This window comes from Eucyclogobius newberryi, unplaced genomic scaffold (assembly GCF_026437365.1).
Source record: "Eucyclogobius newberryi isolate DKJ021-1_F unplaced genomic scaffold, fEucNew1.0.hap1 SCAF_19, whole genome shotgun sequence".
Taxonomy (NCBI): domain Eukaryota; kingdom Metazoa; phylum Chordata; class Actinopteri; order Gobiiformes; family Gobiidae; genus Eucyclogobius; species Eucyclogobius newberryi.
In genome coordinates this window covers 25,581,138-25,603,213 of record NW_027315823.1, presented here as the reverse complement: position 1 = coordinate 25,603,213, position 22,076 = coordinate 25,581,138, and the positions used below count along the sequence as shown (strand labels likewise).

General features: G+C 38.1%; 1 protein-coding gene across 2 annotated transcripts in view; it reads right to left on the bottom strand.

Annotated features, from left to right (window-relative positions):
* Positions 1 to 22,076, bottom strand: part of LOC140365864 (SLIT-ROBO Rho GTPase-activating protein 3-like) — a 43,909-nt gene that overhangs the window by 4,931 nt on the left and 16,902 nt on the right. The window contains exons 3-14 of one of the 2 annotated variants that reach the window (XM_072452443.1): positions 20,770 to 20,932; positions 18,218 to 18,280; positions 13,809 to 13,994; positions 12,657 to 12,785; positions 10,847 to 11,068; positions 10,666 to 10,767; positions 6,725 to 6,922; positions 5,851 to 5,935; positions 4,610 to 4,637; positions 2,536 to 2,638; positions 1,404 to 1,464; positions 220 to 297 (exon numbers count right to left, since the gene is read on the bottom strand). In XM_072452443.1, the coding sequence (XP_072308544.1) occupies positions 220 to 297; positions 1,404 to 1,464; positions 2,536 to 2,638; positions 4,610 to 4,637; positions 5,851 to 5,935; positions 6,725 to 6,922; positions 10,666 to 10,767; positions 10,847 to 11,068; positions 12,657 to 12,785; positions 13,809 to 13,994; positions 18,218 to 18,280; positions 20,770 to 20,932 (1,418 nt within the window). Of the gene's footprint in view, positions 1 to 219; positions 298 to 1,403; positions 1,465 to 1,724; positions 1,756 to 2,535; positions 2,639 to 4,609; positions 4,638 to 5,850; positions 5,936 to 6,724; positions 6,923 to 10,665; positions 10,768 to 10,846; positions 11,069 to 12,656; positions 12,786 to 13,808; positions 13,995 to 18,217; positions 18,281 to 20,769; positions 20,933 to 22,076 lie in introns of both variants that reach the window. The other variant, XM_072452444.1, reaches the window with a different exon arrangement.

The following is a 22,076-nucleotide window of genomic DNA, read 5'->3' as shown; positions in this document are numbered from 1 at the left end:
GAAATATGTGCTGAATTTAAATATACAAATGATGAAGGTAAACTGCCACACTTTTATCAAGAGTAAATACCACCTATCCAAGAACTACTTTTCATGCGTTTGATATATCACTACAGCTACTGCACTTGTAACTAGCCACTTGTGGAGGGAGAACGCAACGGTTATGAAAACATCAATTACATTCCTTTAGACAGGGTTAAAGACACAGTATCTACTGACCTCTTTCGAATGCATTCTTGATATCGTTGACCTCTATTTGGGATCCAGGAACTCGGAATATACCTTGCTGCTGTAGACCTGCAAATATAAACATGGTCATTCAGGTGCAGAAAGGCATTTATTTTCTATTATTCAAACACATTCTTTCTCCCAGCCAGATTTATTGGAAATTGTAGCGTCAAGACGGCAACTCTGTGTAAAATCTATATTAATATGTGCATTATTTAAAATCATGGCGCACAATATGGTTTATAAGATTGTGCTGAACATCATTTGTAAATTATAATCAAATCAAAAGTGGTTTATAAGTAGCAAATATGCATATTGTCCATGTCACTGCGTCTGGTTCTTAAACGTTTGTAAAGGTGATTGTTTTGCTTTCTTTTCAGGACCAGATGTTTGGACACTCCAAATTGGAAAATAATCACTTACAATGTTTACAAAAAGGCTCTAACCAATAACAATAATGCCTAAGAGCTTCATAAGGCTGAAGATGTGTGGACTGTGAATGAAAAATAGAGGCGTGTTTGTGTGCAGCGCTTGACGAGATGAAAAATACATGACGCAGACTCTATAAGATTAAGAGCGCCCCCCGGTGCGAGGCGTCTCTGTTAATTAAAAGGACAGTTCAGTGCGACTTACACATTGTAATGATGGTTTATGTGTCTGACCCTGACAGTATGTGCTCATTATATCCGTTTACATCTTACAATCAATCAACACCGCTCCATAGGTGTCAGGGCTTCTAATTGTAGAAGATAAAGCAAAACTTACGCCATGTACTTCTAGTTCAATGTATGACAAATAATGATAATAATATATAAATAATACATACACATAATGAAACGTTAGGAACCATTGGTATATTGCAAACAAATACAAGACAATACGCAACTTAGAAGGGCTGTGTATGCAAAATTACTAATCCTTTGGCAGTAAAAGCATTTGGTTTTGGAGGAATAAATTTGACAATTTTTATGGTATTAAATGGCTCTGATCTCGTTTATTTTCAAGAAAACAAATCCATATATATACGTTTTTAATAGGACAAAAACAAAGCTGAATCGTAAATTGTTTCGTTGCCGTTTTCTCACGTCTTTTCTTCTGTAGCACTTTGAGGTTCAGAGTTCAAATGTAAAGGCGCGTGCAAGTGAAAAACAACACCAAAACAAACCACAACTTACCATAGAGATTGATGTACCTAACGCAGCTCTCAACCACCGCTGGGATCGTCTGCCCTGAATCCTACAGCGAAAAACAACATTAATCATGATCAGAACGGAACAATCGTACATGAGAAGATTTGACTGCATACGATTCAAAAACATTCTTATTAGGAAGCAAGTTAGACATTTAGCAGGTGAGGAAACAGTTAGCGGATGCAGAGAAAAGGTAAATATATAGGTAGCAAAACACACGATTTAAAGGAAATGCCAACAGGAGAGCGGCAGAGTGGTTAGCTTAGTGTCTGGTGCCATCTAAGCCCGCTTTATAGAACATTATACCTGACTCCTGGCTCGGATATTTCTTCTCCCCCTGGACACACAGAGCAGTAAGACGAGAGGAAACAACAACAAGAGCAGGTTAGTGAGAGAGACAGACTTCACAGCGAGAGGCCTGGGTCAGACAGAGCCAATGCATCACCCGATTTCACAAAATGACAGCTATAGATGCGACTAGGCCTGTCACGATAATTACTACAGTACAAACGACTGAAATAAAAGTTGGAACAATATTTTTGGGGGATCAGTATCTATCGTGTCCGTTTTTTCTGTGCTTTTGTGATCCTAAATTCAAATTTTGGCAGTAGAGTGTTGAATAATTACCAGATACGGCTTATAAACTATAATAAGAAACTGCTTAAGTGTTTTATTCTGCTCTTTATGGATTACGCTCATGATTTTGACTAAATGGTTCAGTTGGATTAGTTTTTTTTCCATGTGTCAGCGTCATGATAGTTGAAATATCATCGTTTACCGTGATATTTACTGGAAAATCACATCAAAATTGTGACAGACCTAGATGCGACTTCCTCAGACTGTTGCTCGTTTCACTTCGCCTGAATGTAGGTGTTTTTACGTGGGGTGTACTCGAGTTCAAGGTTTGTGACAAAAACTATCGATTGAGAAGGAAGCAAAAGACACCACCACCACAGAGTACCTCTCCCCACCTAAGCCTTTACAGTAAAAGCAGCGAGCAGGAAGAAGTCGAGCGCATTTGAGCCAGGTTTTTGCGGTCGAAGGCAGAAAACAGACCCTTAAGGACACATAAACAGCCGAGCTCACGCAGAGACAGAGGGCACACGGGAGCTGGTACCTTGATGAACGCCGCCATATTGCCGTTAAACAGCTTACGGTTAAAAGCGGAGCGCGGTCTATACTTCCTCATTCTCTGGGGTTTAGGGGGGAGAGTGGGGGGCCTGGGGGGACATGGGTGGGTGCACTGTTGGTACAAGGTTATCACGAATGTTGACGATGAACACATGAAGCGGTGGAGCTCAACGGTGACCGGCCAGAAGTCAATTTACCATTCATTTTCCCGATAGATAAAATAAACTTAGTTAGTTATTCAAACTTCATTATTTTGCAAACAAAATTGTAGAAATACTACCTTTTCCTTTTAAAATGCCTTTACGTGTGTTTGTGCAAATCATTACTGTCATATTCCAAAGAATTAAGAGATAAATTCTTCTTCATGTTGTCTGCACTGAAATGTAGCAAAGGCTCATGGCCTATGTAGTTCCTTATGTTATGTCAGCTGCAAAATAACAATGAATGTAAACAAAGGAGCTTTAGGTTGCTACACTGTGAAAGAGACTTTTGACAATACAATGTTACGATATTTTGGTCTTGATTGTGGCATTTAAAACTGCACAAATAATGTTTAAAGCTAGTAGTAAATTGTTACAAAGACAAAGACAAATGTTCAGAGAAAGGGACGGAGGATATCACAAAACAGTTGAATTTTAAGATAAGAAAAATACGCACAGTGGGAAAGAGCTTTTGTATTCCCATCTGTGGCGTAAAACTGTGGAATTTTGGAAAAGTGATCAATTTTAAAAACACAGAATAGAATGCAATATGTTTTAAACTGCTTTCTACTTTTAAGAACTTTTTTGTTTTTTTGTTTTACTGATGCTCAAATAAACAAAAACTCTTAATATTACAATTGTTGAAAAAGGGGAAATGAATGGGATATTTACTTCAAAGTGGGCGGGGCTGTTGAGCTCCATTGAAACACTGTTGCCCATAATGTTTGAATTTAAGGTGGACTATGTTACTCTTGTTGCCATGGAAATGTTACGGCTTTGCTTAGTCAGTTCCAGAGTATGGCATTAAACGTATCTATCTTCATGGAGACAAGCGAGTGGTGCCACCAGAAGCAGGTCGGATCTGTGGAAAGGCGAGCCTGTATATTGAGCAACAAATACGCTCAAAATAAAACATGAATGCAAGATAAACAGGCTTAATGCCATACTGTGGAACATTCCAGACAAGGCAATAACATCTCAATCAAGACAACAGGTGGAGGACTCTTCTTGTTAGATGCAAGAATGGTTTCAACCTTCATTTCACCTGAACAAAAGGGACTTTAGAGAGTACTTATGTAATGTGTCGAAGTACTGGTTGAATGAACTAAGCAGAGGGTCTCAGCTCCTACCTTTACATTCTAATGTGTCCTTGGGCAAGACACTTAACCCTCCATGGTTTATGCATCAATGACTGCCGGTTGTGTGAATGGGTCAGTGGTCCTTCAATGTAAAGTGCTCAGAGTGTCCATGGAGGCACTTAAATGGTAAATAAATGCGATGAATCACTGGATACCGTGAGGTTAACTGGTCGAACTGATGTGTATGAAATGGAATCAAAAGATGACTCTGGATTAACATAAAGTGGCAACTAACGATTATTTCTATTGTATATCGAGACTTTTGAAATGCATTATCAACCAAATAAAAGCATCTAGACGGAAAATGTTAGCGAATAAATTGTATTGTTGATGAATGCACTTTATTCATCGATAATAACTTAAACTGTTTATTCTTTTGTTGACATTTGGATGTATTATGTCGCTGTTTTTGCTATAAAAAGCTAGTGTTTGAGTCTGTGCAGTTCAGGTAACAACTACAATTCAATTCAGTCAAATAGTCCCAATTTGTCGATTAAATGCTGCAGCCCTACCTAAAATCAAAGAACACAAATGTATAGGTATCACAACTTTATGGGCAACAGTGTATGATTGTACACAGCCTAAACACTTTACAGAAGGTATATTAGACAGTATTTTCTCTATAACTTTATTTGTCAGGGTAGTATTTGTGACGTATGAAGTGTGTATTTTATATTTATGAACTGGTTCTTTGGTTTCTTGCAGTGATTATGCATCTTACCTGGTTGTTCCATATTCGGCCCGTTCCCCTGCAAGAGAAAAGCCAAAAGCTGCATTAGAAAACTTGTTCTCGGACAGAAGTGACTTGTGTTCCTGAGTGCGGCAGAGCGCTGGCAGATGGAGACAGAAAGGGTGTTATGAGAGAGCGGGCCCCTATTCAGAGCAGTGAATAGGGCGAGCAGCATGGCGGGTTTGACTCAGGGCCAGGCCGCGGCCATTCAGCGGTCACCCTGGAAACGGCCCCAGAGGGAAGTGTATCCAGGAGCACTCGGGAGGTCACAACGAATGTAGATGGAGTTGAGAGGGTGCCAATTGTTGGGAAAAGAAATGCACTTTGTTTTATTGTTTGCCAGGTGTCTAAATCTGTAGAGCTGCGGATGACTAAAGACATTCTTGGTTTGGTTGACTTAAGATGTGCCCTGCGCATTGTTTAATCGGCGTGGTGCTGGCAGAAGCTTTCAAAATTAGTAGAAAAATCTTGCACAAAATGACTATGCATACAGAGAAGTACTGGTGAAGTGAAAAAGGAGACGGCAAACCTAATAAAAGAATTCAACTTGTCAACTAATACAACATTTGGTCGACCGATTAATCGACTAAAGGACTGAAGCTCTTCTAATCTGCACTATATTCTGCATGGATGTTACAATTTCACTACTATTATTGGTGTTGTACTATTATTGTTGTTATACTTTTTGTTCATATTTTGTGTGTGCATGTTTGCTAAAGTATGGTTGTTGGAATGAAAATAATATTCTATTCAAAGCTGATGTTATTTCATTTTTTTCAGATGGTTTAGGACCCTCCCCATAAGGGAAGTGTCTCCAGGGGAAACGGGGAGGAACTTAACTCTGTTCAGTGAGACGTGGAGCTTTCATGAGTTCTCGTGGACTGGCTGCAGTGATGAGAGCCTCACTTTGATCACAGACGGTTTGAAAATCACGTCATGTGTGAAGTAGCTCGTAGCAAGAGCTTACTTTATGTCAAATAAACTTAATCCCGAGATAAAAGCAAGAACTCTCAGTGGAATTAGGAGGCAGAAGAGGACATAAGCAGTAAAAAGGGCTGTGCAGGCTACTTGTTTACAAGCACTTAAATATATATGAAGTGCAGTATTTTAAAAAGAATTATGAGACTGTTTTGATTTCTGTAAATGTTTAGTCTGATGACCACAGCACGGTCAAGCTTCCAATGTAAACCCTTTAACCTTTAACTCTGAACATCAAGTTATGTAACGCTTACCTTCCCCGAGCGTCTGCTTCAAAAGGTCGTGCTTGGCCTGCAGTTTCACTATGAGGTTGCTGCCATTCAAGTACTCTTTGTATTTCTGCAAATTAAAACAGGTCATTATATGTTGATCATGTCAATGTACAGTATATAACAATATTTTAAGATAAAGCAGTTAAACATTATCAGAACCCCCAACACACAACTATGGAAAAGACTTGACTTGTTTAGCAAAAATCATGCAGTGTCACATAACATACACATGACATATGTATGGTATACTTCTACTCTGTGTACATTGTATTTAAAAACTGTCAGGTCCTTGTTGTATCCACTCAGTTTATACAGCTATAATTCTTTTATTTCCTTGTCGCTCTTTAAACTCTTTTCTGTGTGAGCGGCCGTTGCCTGCATGTTTCCATCAAAATGTTTTCACATCTCTTGCAATGTTCCACAGTATAACATTAAAGGTATTCATCTCCATGGAGACAAGCAGGTGATGCCACAGGGCAAAGTTACAAATCAAATCTGTGGAATGCGAGTGCGCTCTCACAGTAAAACATTTTAAACTATAAAAACAATTGTGATTAAATACAGACAACATTGAAACGCTTAATGCCACACTTTGGTATATTCCAGGCAAATGAATAGGAGAAAAGCAGGATGTGGACCCTCCATCAGAAAAGTTACACAATGCACCTTTAAAGAAATTATTTAATTGTATGATACAATTTAAATAGACTTTGCTCCTAAAATGTCATGACTGTGTTTTTTGAATACTACAAGTGCATCGAGATTATTGTTACGTCGACAAATTCCACAACTATAATACAAAATAGCCCAGGTTTTCTAATAACTTTGCTCATCTGTACAATATCTTCATGCTCACAGTGAAGTAGAAGCCCTCCGTCTCGTGCTGGTTTGCCCGCCTCTTGACGATGTTGGCTTTGCTCATGTAGGAGTCGGAGGATGCAGATTTGACAGACTCTGTGGACTGGCTGTGCTGAAAGGCGTCGGACACGTCAAAATCCTCCACTGTGAGCATGTCCTGGAGGGTCTGCAGCGTGGCATCCAGGGTCTTCCTCACCTGACACACACAAGAGGTAAGAATAGCATTTAAATACACAGCAGAAAAGAGATAGCCTTTGAGGTAGGATGTCACAGCATTACTCCATTTTTTGTTACGATTATTGTGGGAAGAAACATCATTACAATTGAACCATTCACAATCATCAACACATGAAAAGACTACAGTGAAATACAGCCTTTTCTTTCATACTAATGTAAAATAGAGTGCCATTCTTCTAGTATGTGTTCAGCTTTATTAAAATAAACTTAGCGAACAAAGAAAACGCTAATTAGGGCTGCAACAAGTTCAATCGATTAATCACAACTAATCAATCATTTAAATAATCCTCAACTAATCTAGTAGTTGAATCGTTAACTGGTTTATACACAGGTTCCAAAACATACCATGAGTTGAGAAAGGAAGCTTTATGACTCAAATTGAGTTGCAATTGCATAAAAATGGAATCTAAACTGTATAAATGTTGTGTATTTGAAGAAAACTCTCTACATTGTGCATTACTACACTACTGAATGACTAACCAAAAGAATAACCCGCTAGATAATTCAGCCAAAGTGAAAGTGACAAAAAAAAAAGATTGACGGTTAATGATGTTTTTGTTAATATTAACCTCTGAACTCGCGCGAATGAAGTAAAAAAAAGCTCAAAAATGAAAAGCAGATTTCTCCTCACTGTAGGGTGTAAACAAAGCTCCTGATTCCACAGAAATGATGCCACAACAGACCATTTTCACAGCGCTGACAGGCCTCGTAAACAGCAGCGTAATTAGCATGAAAACTGGCGACGGGAGAAATTAGGCAACTTCGGTGTGCGCCAGACAGTAAGAGAGTGTGACTCTACTCACTAAGTTGTGCAACATTAACGAATTTTAAACAACAATGCAACAAGAATTAGCCATCGACGGAGGAATAATTGAGTAATTTGCTTATCGTAATATAATGTATGTATTAAAAAAAGAAAATGCATGCAATGTTGTTCTGTCAGTGTGGATCCTGACACTGATTTGCCTTGTATCTACCTTAGCCTAAAAGTAGAAGCAAAGAGAGTCAGGATGAAAGTGTTAATTAAAAAGATCTTTACAGAGACAGCTCCACAATAAAACATGATCATTTTAACACGTTACCTTGACAACAAACCCTCACCAGACAAAACTATACTGTATTGTTGAATTGGGAAACACATAAATACAAGGAAAGTAGCAGAGTGTAGAATAGAACATTTAAAAAGGGAGTATTCCAATAATGATAATCAGTAGATATCTGGGTTTAGTTGAGGTTTAAGTATTAAAAAAACATGTCAAATTAAACCTGAATCAATCTGAATATAAAATCATTAACAAGGATGTCAATATTATTAGGTCAATCGATAATCAAGATTACTCAGGTCACAATAAGAACAAAAATATATATAAGTAGTGAGTAAGAGTAGTAAGCAGCAACAAGGAGGGATTTCAATGTAATCTATAGATCCACAAAGTAAAAGTACTTTTTTTCTCTGGATGTTTATGTGACAATATTTTTTTATTCAGATGAAGTTTGATGTCACAAATCTGGCAAAGAATGGTCATCAGATTAAGGATTTCACTGATCATGGCCAGAATAATCGTAAAAGGTTTATTCTCACAATAATCTCAAGACCACAATTTGATATCGTGACATCCGTAATCAACCAAGACATTTTGTATTACAAATGATATAGCTATTAACATTTGTAATATATCCACAACAACATTCGCAGTATTACAAAAATTATATTCCAATCCAATGCAGACCTCTAAAAGCGCAGGAAAGTATGTCATCCAAAAGTACAAATCCTTGTCCCAGTTTCCCCTGATGTTGTGTCACAAAAGACCACCGTGTTTGCATTTCTCCTGCGAGGTCCAGCTCTGTGTCGCTCCATATTCATGAGACCGGCCCCGACCTTCACTCAAACCCTGGTCACGTTTGAACAGTGTCTGCGTGGAGGCTCCTGAGCGGCTCCGGGGCCCGGCGTCGTCCAGCGGCGACACCACGGGAATACAGATGTGGAGTGACAGCCCACTGTTTACCCGCTGTTTACTGTTACGTGTCACAGGAACCAGAGCCGAGGGAGCTGCCGACCTCTGACGCGCCGCGGCTGGAAGTGTGCACGTTTTTCTGTTACGTCCATCGCCCTTCAACGAGCAGCCTTCGTGGCGACTGATAGTGCTGCAACTAACGGTTACTTTAGTAGGCGACTAGTCCAATGATTATTTCTATTGTACTTTTAAAATACATTATCAAGTGACTGAAGCTTAGAGACGGATAATTTTTACATGTATTATTGACTATTTACTCTTTTTTGTCATTCTGATTTAATAATGCCACTGCCTTTGTTATAAAAATGTCATTCTTTGTGTGTTTTAGTCCGAATAATGATTACAACGATCAAAACACGACTACGATTATTTCTATAGTCGACTAGTCACGATTAGTCGATTGATCGTTGTAGCGCCCTAAATATTAGGGTTGAAACAAGTTAATCAATTCATCTTAGCTAACCAATTGATTTAGTATTCAAACGATCGTTAACTGGTCTATACACAGACTCCAACAGAGGCCATGTGCAGAGAGAAGAGGTTTTATGACTCAGACAAAGCACTAATTACAAAAAAAGACACAGGAAATATGTGAAATGTTTGGATGAAAAGCCTTTTTGTCTGGAAGTTTACTCGATCAAAATGTCCTGAAGCAGCATCATTTTAGCTTCATCTGGGTCAAAGTGTGCAAAAATAAATATATATATTTTATATATATTTTGTATTTTATATATATATATATATATATATATATATATATATATATATATTGCAAACGTTCTATACACTCTAAATATTTTGTGACTAAGGATCGCTTTTAGTTAATGTGTTGTCAGTTCCAAACCATCTTTATATTCATAATTACTAGACATATATCCAGACTAAAGCTTATTCCTCCATAGAAATATGCATTAGATTTGTATAGTTTTGTTCAAAACCAGCAATAAATATATTTTCATGAGTTTTAATCTCTACGTCAACACAATAATGAAACATCAAGGCCTTTCTTAAATCTTCTGATAAAGATCTGCAATTCTCCCATCAATCTCCCTGCACTGCACCTCGGGTGTTTTGACAGACAGTAATTTCCTGCACAAAAGAATCAGATAAAACGATGGCATGACTCTGGACTTTAGTACAGACGGTCTGTATCATTTTAGAAGAAGCTAAATGCAATTACTTTGCTGCATATTGCAACAACATGGCATTTACATGGCAATACAAACAAAACATATTTTAAGCTGCAACTGAAAGTCAAAGGTAGTGATCACCTTTCGTTTTAGGTTGTATGTTTAATATTTACTTATATTTTACTTGTGCATGTACAAATCTGTTTTTTTGGTACTAGGCTACATTTCACCTAATTCATACATTTTGGTTCTATGAATATTATCATTATTATTCTTATGGAGTATTTTGTACTGTTCTTGTTGCTCTTTATTAGATGTTATTGAGCTACTGTGTCATCGTAAATTAATAGTTTGCCTGTGTCTACGTCTTAATTTGTAGTCTGTAAGTTTATAAAAAATACAATCATTTCTTACTTACTCTGGCTGGAATCTTGCCGCAATGTCACACTGACACATTGGCAACACTTCTAAATACATTACATCATGTCCAGAGTGTGTGTCCACATTTTTAATGTTGGCGTGTATGTCACATTATACTCGTCATCATTTTTTCTTACCTCTTCATTTTCTATCTTTAGCGTGGCGAGGCGAGACTGCAGCTGGTGGAAGCGCATGAGCAGCTCGGTTTGGACCGGCTGCTGCGCGCTCACCTGACACACCTGCCACAAAGGACGAGAGCACCTTGAATAAGAATCAGACTCCAAATGCATAGATTAGACTCCGTCGTGGCGCTCTCACCTCGTCTCCCATGTGCGGCTGATAGTCGAAGCGTGCAGGGGGGCAGAAGATGTGGCTGTGCATGTCCATGCACTTGAGCTTGTCTCCTCGGATGTCCATAGCGTCCACCGCTCCCTCCAACTGGTCCAGGCCTTCGTGACGAGAAGTCTCTAAGCTGTACTCTGCCGATAGGTAGGTTCTCAGTGTGCGCGCCAGGCTGGCATGGTAGCCCAGGTCACAACACTGTAGATAAATATATATATGTACCAGTGACAAACTGGACTATCAGATTACAAACAATGCTTCAAACTTGAAGCATTGTTTGTTTACCCAGTGGAGGTTTAGCATAAATTAAACTATAAGACTCTCTAATCCTCACTCATTCTGTGTTCTCTCTAATTATATTTGTATTAATTATTAAACATGTATCAATTTGTATTAATACATGTTTTTTTCTCTTTCCCTTGCTTGTGTTAAAGCTCAATCATAAACCTGTAGTATAAAGCAGTGTTTTTCAACCTTCTTTGGTTTAAAAAATATTCTGTGGCACACCATATACCGTATTTTCCGGACCATAAGTCGCACCTTTTTTCATAGTTTTGGCCGGGGTGCGACTTATACTTATATTTATACTTAAATACTTATACTTATACTCCGGAGTGACTTATGTGTGAAATTATTTGTTATTTTCACACTTGCAACCGCATTTCATACTTCTCTATTATGCATTTTTTGGCTGGTGCGACTTATACTCTGTGCACTACAATATTACCAAATCACACCATTCTAGGGAAAAGAGGGGTATTTATGATTGTTTTGCTTTACTTTGCTTAACTCATGGAAAACTAGTGTTCCATGGTGCAAAACATATGTAAGTGTCTGTTCAGTTCACTTCGAGTTGACAGTTTTAGTCGAATCAGAAACAACAACGCCATAATCCATTGGGTTCAGAGTAGAGTTGTCAGAAGTATCAATATTTAGATACTAATCCAAACCAAAACTAACTCCAATATCTCATTTGAGCAAGTATTCATACTACAACAAATGACAAACTGGACAAAATTGGACCATCTTTTGAACAATGATCTTGAGCGTTTTCAGAACTAGTATAAATCAGTAACATAAAGAATATATTATTGTTGTGTGTTTAGAATGACAAGCCTTATTTTAATAATCCTAGAACCTACTACTTACTATCAAAATCGAGTTTGACATTTTAGTATCGCCACAAAACTATTTCAGAGAGATTAAATAATAAGCACCGGTGCCACGGAAAAGAACTAGTCAAACAACATCAGTTTTTGAATGGTGAAAAGTACTCAAAATGGCTCCTATGCCTGACACACATACATTAAAACAAGACACTGTTTATAAGTCCCTGCATTTGTTCTCATCACTCACAAAACAGCACACATTTGAATAAAGTTTGACTCAGTTAGTCGGTAGTAGCTGGTATGGCAGCGTGGTGAGTTTAAATCAGAACTTCATTTCCAGAACATTGAACATAGTTATTGACTAAATCTGCCATCGCTTTAGCAGCAATGCAAAACAACATTAAAAAGTGAAAGAAAGCGAAACTGAAAGACATGATTAGCTGCTGGATACATTTTTCACCGTCAGAATACTTTTGAATGAGCGTTACATTTAGCATTTAGCATCTCCATAGGTTTAATATTAAGATAACTGAAAACCATGAGGATGTGTGACGACATAATCCCAAACTTCTGCCTTTAAAGAGCTTTGATAAACAGTTACTGCATCCGATATGGCAGACAAATGTGTGCTGCTGTAGTTTCAGTCAATATATCTGATGAAATAAAGTGCAACTTACGTCAATCATGTCCGACACGTCATGTATGTAGTACTTGGCCACCAGGGCGTTGGTCGCGGTGAGGTTGAGCAGATAGTCGTTGCGGGCTTTTGTGCATTTGAGTTTGTTCTCGGAGTACTTTGCTTGTCTCTGGGGAGGACGAGAAGAAGACAGTGCCATCAGTGGATGATGTAAAATGGATCTCTAATGCACTATAAATGCTTCTATACATTAAATTAGATTATGAACTATAGGTCAGTGCTCAGCATGAAATACGGTTCCACACGTTCAGAGCTTTATAATGTCCACACGAGACTCTACATCTAATGGTTTGTTCCTTTGTTCATTTCAAATAGTTGTAGTGTATTATGTTTCATTCAGTGCTGATCAATTTCACTTAAGGTGCACTATGTAGGTCAAATGACATAGTGCACCTTTAAAATAGACTGGAGAGCCCGGTAAAAGACTTGAACACGTAAACAAACATAAACAAATTCAAATGTGAGGTTTGGAGTTACACTGTACCAAATGCAGACATGGAGAACAATAAAGTGAGTATAAATGTGAGTATGAATATCAAACGATGCTAATGGCAGCAGTGGAATGAATGCTGCTTTTGAACATCTGCAGAACAATCCGGTTACATTACCGAGGTAAAGTCATGTCAATAACAATTGTTAAGACTCACTTGTGACTCAACTTTACCAGATTTTCTCAAATAAAGTACATTTTTATTACATTCACATCTCTTTTATGGCTCACTAAAGAGTCAGTATAATCTGAAAGAGTCCTATTGGTGTGAATTAGTAAATGTTTTATGTTCAGATTATTCTAAAGACAGATTTTCTCTATTTTGGCTGAAGAAACTACACTATATTCCTCTCTTTATTACAGTTGGCAGGTGTCAAAATGGTAAAAAAAAACTGGACAACTTGTGCAAAACTGGGACAAATGAATGGTTTTGGATAGACCTGTTGGGACATGGGACACAGGGCTCAAAACTGGGACTGTCCCGGGGAAATGGAGACGTCTGGTCATGCTAAACTTGCCTTAGTTGTGCTTAAATTTGCCTGGAAACGTCTTAGAAGAGGGAAAAAGTTGTGTTCCCTACTGAATGTGATTGTGGCAGTGATGATCCTGAATGTCCCTCATGGACCACCATAAGCCGCTCACCTTCTCCTTCATCTTCTCCATCTTCTTGACGGAGCTGCGTCTCTGCGGCCGCTCGTCGTGGCCGTAGCGCAGCAGGCCTGTGTCGTTGGATTTATGGATGTGCTTCTCCTCCTGTTTCTCTGCCTCCTTCAGCTTGTTCTCCGCGGTCAGGCTCTCGGTGTGGTACATGTGGTAGGTCTTCATCACCTGTTCAGTAAAGAGTAGAGAAGTGTAGCATTAGGAATGTCACAATGTAATTTTCTTCGTCGTAATTGCGGGAAGAAACATTGCAATATTGTCAAACGACTTAAATAAATAATAAATACAATCTTTCCATCAATAACTGGTCCTTCAGATTATATACTTTCACTCTTAGTTTGAGCCTAGTTTGGTCCTGATGTAGATTTGGTTCAAGTCCTGGTTTAGTCCTGGTTCCCATGTCGTTTAATCCCAGTTCACTCCCAATTTTTGGTTTGTGTGCAATAAACGCAACCTTAGATTAAGATGCGTCTAAAAATATATGTGATGAAGTATTTTTTTTACCATAGTTACATTTGAAAAAGTAAATCTCCACACACATTTAACAATTTGTATCTCAATTTATCTGGCACTCTTTAATATAAGCCCTTCAAACCATATATTGTTTGATTTTATAGGTGTTTCTGGGATTAATAAATTATGAATTTGCAATTTACGACTGACATTCAACCAGGAACTCGAGCCAGTGACAACAAAGGCCTTGCAAAACACCACATTTCCTCACGATCAAAGTTTATTGACACATTGACATGAGATGAGAAACCATAGAATCCCAATCAATCCACAAGCCATCACCAAACCAAATCCATATTTTTTTTTTCCACGGCCTGACACTGATTTACAGAGGACCGTGAGATCGATGGGAGAGAAGAACATGAAAATAGAAACAGGACCACACAGTGTGATATTGATACTGTGAGGTACACGCACAAACGCACACAAAGTCTCAAGTATCTGTAAGATTGTCTAATTCTAGTACCGTAGTCACTGCAGTTATTTTGCGTTATACAGTTTATGTAATGTAATGACTCAAATCAAATCATACAAAACATATAAGAGCTCAAATCAACTAAACTATGGATGAATTATGTTCATTTTCCAATCCGCACATTGTTATTACATCGATAAGTTATAGATCAACGTTGGAAAGTTAATTTCTGCTTTTTTTGTGATTATCTCAGTGTAGACGTTAACAACCACAACAGTGCATTTCTAACTACAGAGGCTGCACAGGAACAGCTTCAAAAACATCGGGGGGACAGGAAATAGCAACTGAAAGGACAATACACAAGAACTATGTTGCCCGAGTTTCTAAGTATGAATTCTGAGAACTGAGGCGACCAAGAACACAGAATTACTGTTACTACTACTAAAACCGCTACTAATATGTCATCAAATACTGTATTCCTAACAAATTATAGTCCTAATTTTCTCATTAAAAGCTCAAAAGTATACAATAAACAAAATAAGTGAGTAAAATTAGCACGTAGCAGCCTGCTATACTAAAAATAAGTGTATGAAATCCCACAAAAAGCAAGTACAATATACCGGCAATGTAACGTTCTAAGCATAAGGTTATCAAAGGTTTTGTATGAATCACATAACACTAAATATAGTGGACTTTAACAGTCTGCTGCTATTTCTTGTGCTGTCTGTGTGAGAGCTGAGGATGCTAAATAATGCATGAAGCGGACTGAGGAAAATCAATACGAGGAGAACAGTAAAGTGCTGGATAATGTTACACGGCAGGCGAACTCTGGTCATGCAAGTATCATATGAAAACCTCCACTCACTCTTAATTTACACTCTTTGAATGTAAAAGCTATGGAAATGAAAGAACCAAGGCAATACCACTTTGTCACATGTTCACTTAATTATTCTTGATTAATAACTGAGAAAAGTGTGACAATAAAAACCGTATTTTCATTTTAAATGCCTAATAACAATAGGCATTTAGGAAGAAGCTCATAATTATAATGTAATTCATTTAGTATCATCGCAGGCTGCGTACCACAGCCTGCGTGATCAGTCCCGGCGTTTTCTCCCAAGCTTGCCATACAAATGTCTGATATTTCTGTATCGTTTCATATTCTAAGTTGAATTGTGTTCTCGATGTGTTACGGAATAGCATCGGTGTATTGTCTGATTCAAGGACATTTTCGCTTTTAAAATTGACCAGAATGTACTAAAACATGTAGAACTAAACCAATATGAATCCAGATCAATATAAAGACTTTTGTGTAATGTACTAGGCCTGGAAGAAGGGCATGTAATAGCAATAAAAAGCATTAGCTCTCAACATAGTGCATTTAAGATAAGATAAAAGTTTCTATAGATGTTGATGGATTGGTCATTTTGTTACGGGTATTGAACCACTAACTTCTGGGCTGATGGGTCTCTGCCATCTCAATAACGATAATCTGATATTTCACAATCCATCGAAAATGTGTTGAAAAATGCCTTTAGGTGAATCACAAAATAGCTGACATTTTTATAAGCCTACATATATTTGGAAGGATTAACATAGCAAGTATCTCAGTTTGTTTTATTTTAAATTTTACTCTTCTATTTTCTGATTTGGCATTTCACGACACTAACATTTCAAACTCAATTTCAATACTATGGAACAGACTTGATTCTCGATATCTATTTCAAAACAAAATAGTAGTTATTTCTCTATCAAACTCTGTGGTCTTATACCAGTTCTGATAAATCTCAAGAAAAGTCATATTTTGTCCTGTTTTTGATTATTTTTTTTTCTTTGGTTTCTATAGTTGCTCAAATGATGATCTGATTTTTGATACTTTTGTTAACCTCAGCTACCATACTGAAAACAAACTTCAAATCATGGATGGTTTCTCTTTAGGGCTGTGCAGTAAAGTGAATTTCAATTGAATTTCAATTGAAAATTTTGAAATTGAAAAGATTTGGTCTGAAAATCATGTGTTTTGGAGCAGAGTTCAGACTTCAGAGGAACAAACGTGACTATTCGTTGTGTGCTAAGGCCACAGTTATTTTATTACTTGGTTTACGGATCCGCCGCACTTCAAATCAAATAAATTGTTATCAATTTTTTTTGATAAAGTACCGCCGACATCGAAAAATAGCATTAAATGAAATATAAAAAGCGGTATTAAGTCAAAAAATGAGAGCGTGTGAAGCAATTTTCCGTCAAAATCCTGCGGGAGTCATTTATTTTGGAAAGCATTATTGTGACGGAGCAGCGCCGATCAACATCGATCAATACGAGGAAAAAACATTGTGATCATTTTTTTAAGATCATTTCGCCCAGCTCTGCATTAGTCTGTCGGTCTGCTAAATCTCCTTCTCGCACGCACCTTCTGACACGTTAGCGCAACCGACACGCACCGATAGGGCCGGTTACACGTTAGTTTGGTCACGGACATCGCAGCTGCTCGTGTTTCCTGAGCACCACCTACAGCACAGAGAGACTGCTGACTCTGCCCGGAGAACGCGCTCTCCTTCAACTCATGTGGAAAGACACAGTGGGAGGAGGAATGCTAATTTTCTCCTTCCGTGACCCCCGGCAACGAGGAAGAGGAGACCTGTTCGGGAGCGCAGAGCTGATAAGGCGTATCTCCAGAGAACAGTCAGAGCAGCTGCTATTTCACAGGTTAGAGCCACAGAAGGTCGAACAATTTAGGAAACATTAAATTGTACGATTTTTTTGGTGTTCAATAAGATTATAAGTTATCTTTTAACATTGGGCACGTTAACAGTTGTGGTTATACTGACATATCAACTGTTAAACGAATGCAATAAGCACATCAGAACCAGAAACAGAAAAGGTTTATTGCCATTGTCAGTGAACTTGCTTTGGTGATTTGATGCGACATACAACGATGTTACAAGCTTAGATATTCATTTCAGAGCAGGTTTATAGAGGTCTAAGCTAGTGTTGTCCCAATACTAAAACTTCAAACTTGATTTGATACTAAGGGATCGATACTCGATACCACTGCCAAATACCACAATGGCTTTTTTTAAGGAGACTAAACCCCAAACGCGACCGGAACTGAACTGCAGCAAACTGGGCTCAAACAGGACAAACTTAGGACAAAATGTGAACACAACCTTAGAAAACAGAATGTAGTTTTCATCTTTCTGTTTCCATGTGGTCGTACACTTGATCTAATTCAAGATCATTCAAAAACTGAAAACACATTTCACATTTTGTCCTGTTAATGTGATTTTTTTTAGTATGGGTTATTAGTTTTGATACTGTTTTTGTATCGATTTATATCTGATTTTAGAAACTTTTGACAATCCTAGTCTAAACTAAAAGGGTTTTATACATAATTGTGCTATTTCAATTTGATGAGTACATTTTTAAAAGGGGAAAAGATCAAATAAAGAGACGGTTTACTCACAGTGTAGAGCTCGTTGGTGACTTTCACAAGTTCTTCATGCATCTGGACGCCAATGTCTTTGCTCTGTAAAATACAGCATAACAATTTGAATCCAATGCTCCCGTTGGAAGAGTCTCATCAAAGAGCTGAACGATTCTATCTATCTATCTATCTATCCAACATCTAAAATGTATAAAAGACTAAACAGGACAAGAACAGGAAAAAGATACACCAACTAATTATTATACCCTAAATTTGTATTTACATAATTCTAATCTTTCCACAACATTTTTCTTACTTATGCCTGACTTTACCTTCATGACTAGACAAACATGAACACATCCTGGAAGTTGTTTAATGCCTTTCAGCGCTCAGTATAACGTTATCATGGCCTGCACCAGAGGAGACCAAAGACAATGCCCAAAGAGCATCTCACTGAGACAAAAATAGCTCAGACAGGAGCGGTCTGCGGCACATTTGGAGCTCGTCTCTGCTGCGGCGGCTCCGTTACACGAGCTAAGAGCCTATGATGAATCGGACATGTCCCGTGACGAGGCTTAGGGCCCAGTGAAGTGTGGCTCCGAAAACCCTGCAGAGACGCTACACGGCCACACTCAGCCCCAATCACTCCCGCTTTTTGTCACATCCTAGGGACCACTTGTCAAAATGGCACCCGAGCATTTTGTGGCGCGTGTGACAGGAATTCAAAGTTTAGCACAAGAAGCACATTCTGACGTGAGCTTGACAGACTCCAGGCCTGACTCATTCCTGCGCCACATCTGTAATTCATTAGCCCCGCAGTGGTGTGAATGTGACAGCACAACTACGCCACTGTTTCTACCCACTTGTTATCATTTGTGTCACTTTGCAGATTTTGGCCTTTGGGTTATTAGTCGTCGTCTTTGTGTGGGCTACAATGACCCTCTTGTAGAATGTGCGCTCATCAGGACAACCCCCCCCTCTTTCTCCCCACCAAAGCTCCGACTGGGCATAAATTAAAGTAGAGTCCTGCTGCTGTCAAATGATAGTGATCTAACATCCCAAAGGCAAGGACTTCATCACAGCTCTAAATCACGAGCAGCATATGGAGCTTTCAGATGTATTAGAGGAGGAAATAGAAGCGTAAAAAGAAGCGTGACGCACAGATTGTTACACACGAGAGAACTGTGTTAATTGTCATCTGAAAACATGTAAAATAATAGGCATCAAAAATTGTGGCGCATCTACAAAGAAACATCTGGAGATTTGATATGCATTTGTTTCCATCATGTGTAAAAGGTGCACTATGCAACTTTTCTGGGTTTGACACCTGCTTGTCTCCATGGAGATGTCAAGCCTATGCTAAGTAGAGGTGGACAGTATATATTGAATTTTAGATAATATCATGAACGTTGTTTTGAAGATACGCAACATTCATAGGCTAGTTTAAGAAAAATGCGACAAAAAGATGATGTAAACTTTCAAATAACGGTCTAAGGAGCTATTTTTGCACTTTTGTGATTATTAAAAAATGGTTAGAGACACATTTCTTTTGAATTGACAATGAGGAATATGGAGGAATACTTTTTTTGTCAATATCGCCCAGCCCTATTGCTTAGTATGTGCCACACTTACACTGTATCCATGACACAAAGCCAAGTCACAGGTCAGTTCTGTGGAGAGGCGATCGCACTCACAATAAGAACGCATGGAATAAAAACACCTGTAGTTGAATGTAAGTAGGATAGATGTAGGACGTTTACTGAGGAACCTTACAGGCAAATCGACACATTTGCATGGAGACAAGTTACAAATAATGTATTTTCTTGGATTGAGTTCATAGATAATATCCATCCTCTGCCTTCATCCAGTTATTCAGAAGTGCAGAGGAAGCCAGTCTAGAGCAGTGGGCGGCTAGCGAGAATTGGCTTATTGTACGAGTCATGAAAACAGAACGCCAAGTCGGCATAAAAATCCATGGCCCAAGAATTTCTGTGATCTTTTAAAAATGTATTTAGCACATTTTAAGAGGCTGTACCTGGTTTTCAAGTACTTTAACCTTTGTGTTTTGCTCCAGTACATATATGTTACAAAAGCAGCTCTTAGGGGCAAAATGAGGCCGCTGTGTGCTGTCTACATCTAATAATAAGGCGTTTTAGTGTACGAGAACCAGGAAGTGCGCAGTTAGCATGCTCTCGTCTCTGCAAGTTGTGACAAGCGCTTACAAACCTGTTGTGGTGAATTATAACGATGCTCGGAAAAGGTGAGAAACTGAGGAATACTTTTGGATGGCTGTAAACTATATAAAATGAACTAATGCTGTTTTTTTCAAGTTTTTAAGACGGTAAAAATTAGATGGAGCAGCTTTAACTACCGGTACTCTGCTGAAATTGAGGTTAAATTGGAGCATTCTGTAGATTGGATACAAACTAAAAATGTTACACAATGATGACCATAACATACTTTTAAGGCCTTGATGTGACAATACATAACTTCTCGGTGTATTTTTATTAGCTTGATGTTTCCGTTGATTGTACCCATTGTTTGGTTGCCCATTTTCTCTGAGTTATGAATTACTTCTTCTCCGCTCTGACCTTTTTGAAGAGTCTGATGACATCCTCTGCGATGTGAGCGAGCCGCACAATCACGTTGTTGTTGTAGATGTCGCTGAGGGTGGCGTGGTCCCTGCTCTCTCTCCGAGTCTGCTCCAAAACCAAGTACCAGCAGTTCACCGTGGAGACGAGGTGCTGGTCTTTCCTGGAGGCGGGGCAAAAGAGTTATCATCCACTCAAGACACACCGAAAACATTACTTCGACAGTAGATAGGAACGCACGCAAAATGGCTCTGCTGATTGTAATTATCTGTTGTTTTGGATAATTAATGTCGACTTTGACAACATTTAATGACGATAATGTGTTTGTTTTCAACAAAAATACAAAATATTTATTAGGGGTGGGCAATATCTTATAATTTGACATAATATCTTGAATGTTGTTTGAAGATATGCAAAATTTGAAAATTGAGTATAGTAATAATAGTAAAAATAATGCTGCAAAAAGAGCTGATTCAAAATAAAAAATTAGGGTAAAAGTTGATATTTCTGCACTATTGTGGTTCATTTTACAGACATTTCACATTTGACTGATGATTAAATCGCAAAATAATAAGTTTAAAGACTTTTAACACATTTCAGTCAAATTGATATAATATCGTCTGACTATCTATTGGTGTGAGTTGTGCAATTAATCAATCAGATTTTAATAATTTCATATAGTCAAGGACGGGCTCAGGTTTCAGGTTGAGCATCCTCAGGAAAAGTATACGTGATTCAGAGCTGGGAGACATTGACAAAAATGAATATCCTTATATTGTTTTTGATAAAGATATTCAGACAATATTTTAACAAAGCATCAGAAATGTTCTAAAATGTGCCTGTAAATGTCTTTGTTGAGGTTCAAGTGGAGTGCAAAATGTGAACAAACCACAAACTGAACCACAAAAGGGCAGAAATATCAGCTTATCCCCTTGTTTGGGAGATTACAATAGAGGTTTCTGTTTCTTTTTGAGGTAAGTTTTAATAGCTTTAAATAAAGACGATACACTAGAAATTGTAATTCTGCAAATCTCCAAACAACAGTTGTGATATTATACATTTCCTCACCCCGCTAATGTAATATAGGCCTTGGGGGAATACATTTGTAACATTTATAACAAATAACAAATAGGAAAAAAATGCAATCGAAAACCGTGATTGATCAATAGAAGACACAACTAAACTAAAATCAGCCAGCCCTTATATATGTTGGCCTCTATGTAAGATCACATGAGCAGGATGGATGGTAAAATAACGCTTCCGGTGGAACTTCCTGTGGAACAAAAATTTGATTTCACTGATGTTTA